Below are 4,273 nucleotides of genomic sequence, written 5' to 3'. Positions count from 1 at the left end.
AAAAAGATAATGTCATTTGTGATGAAATATGTAAATATATTAGACCATTAAGTTCTTACTGTGTTTTCTGTACGGTGTGTTTGTTTGAAGTTAAGCACAAAGCTACACAATGGGTTATCTTTGCTCTGCCCACCACGAGAATCGAAACCCGGTTTCTAGCATTGTAGGCCAAACTATTTGCATATTTCTTCGTCACACCCATTTTCCTGCAATCAGAGGTGTGTCAAATGATATTTAGTAGGATAGTGTATATCTCATGAAAAATACAGGTTGGTGGCAGCATTATAGAAGTGTATTCTATTGGCTTTGTTTGTTTTAAAGCATAAGGTTACACAATGAGCTATCTGTTCTCTTCCAACCGTGGGTACCGAAACCCAATTTTTAACGTTGTAAGCCCACCGACTTATCGCTGAGCCACCGCGAGCCTTCTGGTTACCAAAAGGAACATAAACTTGAGAACAAAGAACCCATCATACAATTAGTGGAACTCATTGTAAAAGCAAGTGTGTTTATATCAATAGTACAGGGAATGAAGGAAAACCAACTTAAAGAAGTTGAAAGTGTAAACAGTAAAATAAGCACAAGAGAATAATCAAATATAGTAGAAAAATGTGAAACGTAAACGAACCCCTATTTATATATTAGCATTATAAGAAACAAGACCGTTTATTGTTGACCAGTAAATCCTCAGTAAAATGAAATATAATCTCCAATCGAAAAAATGGACAAAAACTAGAGATTATAATGTATCGTAACCTTTCTCTATGATCAAGCCACCACACTAGCAATGATGTCATACAGAAGCCTAAACAAACATCAGCTTTCTATTTTATGTGTATATATTTATAAAGCTGTGTTCTACAGAAGAATTAAATAATGAAATAATATTGTTGAAACTTAGCAGTTGACAAAGGTTTTTACTCAGGTATCGCTGATAGAGCAGTTAAGATATTTATTAAACAGTCTTGTAATAATAGCAATTTCTTGAAAGTATTTGAAAAAAAAAATATAAGAAGGATTAATTTTGCCCTATATACCTAGTTTATCTTGTAAAGTTTTCAATGTTTAAAAACGAATTACTCTGTATATAAACACATAAAATTAATTACTAAAGTGAATATAATTGAAAACTGGTACTTACAAAATAATTTGTAAAATTAAAAGCGTATTCATATTACATACTATAAGGAGCCTATAATGTAAAGTGCATGGACATAAGCTAAATGTTAAAAATGAGAAAATAGATATTCCACCATTAGCTAAACACTAGTATAACAGAACATATAATCCAAATGGAAAAAAATATTTTATGAACTCGACCGAATAATTAGAATCCCAGCTATATTCTTGAATGATTGAAGATAATTAGGTTTAAGAAAAATTAATAATTTATTAAATATGAACGGTGTAAGTAGATTAAAAAGAAGATATAGGAAGTTTATGAGATCTTGTGAACTACATTCCTCAAGATGTCTGTTCAAAACCTCTAAAAGTATAGAGTGGGTTTGTGAATGTAGATGAATCTCAAATAAAATTCAAAATAAAAGATAATGAAAATGTTTTAATAAAGTACACTGAAAAGTATGCAACTGAATATCTCAAGCAATACATTCGTTGTAGTGAAATCTTCTCAAGAAATACATTCGTTGTAGGATTTCTCTACAACGAATGTATTTCTTGAGGAGATTTCTCTACAACGAATGTATTTCTTGAGAAGATTTCTCTACAACGATCGTATTGCTTGAGAATATTTCTCTACAACGAATGTATTTCTTGAGGAGATTTCTTACTCAAGAAATACATTCGTTGTAGAGAAATCTTCTCAAACAAAATGTTCGTTGTAGATAATATTTTTCCATTGTTAGAAACATTGTTCTAATTTTGCCTTAAGTACTGATCTAGATATCCTAAAACTCTCTAATCAGTAGATAATAAATCGACCAATCACCGTGACATAATGGGGAATTGAAAGAGGTTAAGACATACCAATTCACTCTGCATATATATATATATAATCGTCCAATCAGTGTGTAATAATGGGGAACTGAAAGAGGATAAGACATACCAATTCACTCTGTGTGGTGACATAAATATCCCCAAAATCTGTATATGTATGTAATAATCGTCCAATCAGTGTGTAATAAAGACCTAACACATACCAATCTATCCAAACACAGGTTAAGACATACCAATCCATTCCGGTACATAATTCTTTTCATAAGGGTTTAATTTGACATAGGGGTGATCAGGTGGAAAAGGTTGAAAATATATTGTCTCTCCACCGGCTAAGTAGCCAGCCCAAAGACTAAACGTACCTTTGGTAACAATGCTGTGGTTACATTTGGACAACACTGCCATATCGTGGGCTGGAGATGAGGGTTTTGGAGCGATAACTACGTTTATCTGATTCAAGTTTGCTTGGCACCATTTCCGGTCATCACTTACTACCACGAACGTCACGTTTCGGTATTTGGATAGAAAATAATTCATGGCCTTCTTGAAGAATTCATTTCCTGGGATGGCACCCTTTTGTTTTGCTAAGTATCTTGTCATATCTGTTCTTCTCACGTGGATTCCAACAAAAGTATCCACAGACCTTGTTTGTTGTATACGATGTAACACGTTCTCTGCATACTGGTCTATTGGATCGACGAACCTGAATTGCTGTCTTATTTCGAATCTGACAAAATCATAAAATGTTGGTGAAACTGCATATTGGTTTCCTCTCAAAATTACGACATCCTTGGGTATTGCTACATCACTTGAACGTATGTACCTATCTATGTTGTAGTAAGGAAGACTTTTGTTCGTTTCTGATAGCTCAGTAGTCGTTTCTATGGTGATTTTAAAAAACTGACGCAGTTGCTGAGCAGTATGTTGTTGGAGTACGGGCTTTCTGTTGTTCAGCCGTGATAAGCCATATAATGTTGCAAATATTCCCATTTGGTTTCCTAGGCGACCTCTGCTTTTAATTATTGTAAGTGGTAGTTTCTTCTCATCTGTAGGAAAGAAAACAACTCAAATATTTAAAATAACACTTAGATGTAGAGTGCAAACATGTAGCAGCAAAAAGAAATATAAATTATCAGTTAAAATGAGAATATTTTATCACTGTAAGAATAATTGAAGTTCTCAATTATTCACATTAAATCATAAGAATATGCAGTTTGAGATTTTTTCTACACATGTGAATAAATCAGCTTCGTGATTCTTACACCTTTGATCACATAAGTTCTGTTAATTAACTACTTACATTTTTGTCGGAGGTATTCGGTTATGAAATATATTTTTGATATAAAACAAACTTCTGCTTCAGCTGCACAAAGAGAACAACTCGTTGTAAGTTTATTTGTTTTAAAGCAAAGCCATATTAGGCTATCAACTGTGTCCACCGCGGAAAATCGAACCCCTGATTTTTAGCGTTGTAAGTCCAGAGGCTAACTGCTGTCCCACCAGGAAATTCGTTGTAAGTTAAATTTACAAAGGTATACTTAACAACGCCGAGAAGAATGCCAGTTTAGCCAGGTAAAATTGTGTCAATTAATTAATAAAATTGAAAACCAAGTCTGAATACTAAGAATCTTATATATTTTACCTGGATTACCAAGATCACTGGACAACTTGTTGGTTTGTACATCAGCTAGGTAATTCTTGGCAGAAACAAGGTTCCGTGAGTTAGTAATACGACGGGTTATTACCAAGACAACTATTGCTGAGGTAGTTAAAACAGCAAAGAGCTTCCAAGAGGACATTTTGTTCGTAAAGTCTTTTCGTTCCAATAGTTCCAGTAGTTTCTAACTCAGCTTTAAGTAAAAGAAAGTATAACAAACAAGTAGTAAAAGACAAAAATATTTTATAGATAAAGTTTAGTTCAATGAAGTAATGAGTTGAGAAGTTATTGTGTTTTGTTCTATAAAACAAGCAACCAGTCCCTACAATTAAAACAACTTACTTGTCTTCGCTAACTTTCGACCCGTGATGTCAAAATTTCATTTGAATTTCAGTTTGCTTTCTCTATATTTACGGACGATGTTTTTTCAACGTTTAAGAATATAATCTTAAAATTAATATTAAATAAAATACCTGTTATATTCACATTAGAATAAGGAAGTTTTTTTTGTGTGTGTGTCTGTAGTTCGTAAATTTACAGTATATTAAGATCAGTTAGGACGACCTATTCGTAAAACTACACATAATTTTTAATGTCGGCTGTTAAAGTTTTTCCTAACACAAACGCGATAATTCATAACGAACCTCTCACGTGGTCCACTGA

The 4,273-nt window shown here is 33.0% G+C and overlaps 1 protein-coding gene across 2 annotated transcripts in view; it reads right to left on the bottom strand.

Annotated features, from left to right (window-relative positions):
• Positions 1 to 2,052: 2,052 nt before the first annotated feature.
• LOC106476526 (galactoside 2-alpha-L-fucosyltransferase 2-like) overlaps positions 2,053 to 4,273 on the bottom strand; it is a 7,243-nt gene continuing 5,022 nt past the window's right edge. Inside the window, exons 1-2 of one of the 2 annotated variants that reach the window (XM_013937179.2) lie at positions 3,596 to 3,797; positions 2,053 to 2,999 (exon numbers count right to left, since the gene is read on the bottom strand). In XM_013937179.2, the coding sequence (XP_013792633.2) occupies positions 2,179 to 2,999; positions 3,596 to 3,752 (978 nt within the window). In that variant the 5' untranslated portion in view covers positions 3,753 to 3,797 and the 3' untranslated portion in view covers positions 2,053 to 2,178. Of the gene's footprint in view, positions 3,000 to 3,595; positions 3,798 to 4,273 lie in introns of those variants that run through there. The other variant, XM_022380362.1, reaches the window with a different exon arrangement.

Source organism: Limulus polyphemus, unplaced genomic scaffold (genome assembly GCF_000517525.1).
Source record: "Limulus polyphemus unplaced genomic scaffold, Limulus_polyphemus-2.1.2 Scaffold10781, whole genome shotgun sequence".
Classification (NCBI taxonomy): Eukaryota; Metazoa; Arthropoda; class Merostomata; order Xiphosura; family Limulidae; genus Limulus; species Limulus polyphemus.
Note: the sequence above shows the minus strand (reverse complement) of the source record. Positions and strands in the feature narration are given on the sequence as shown.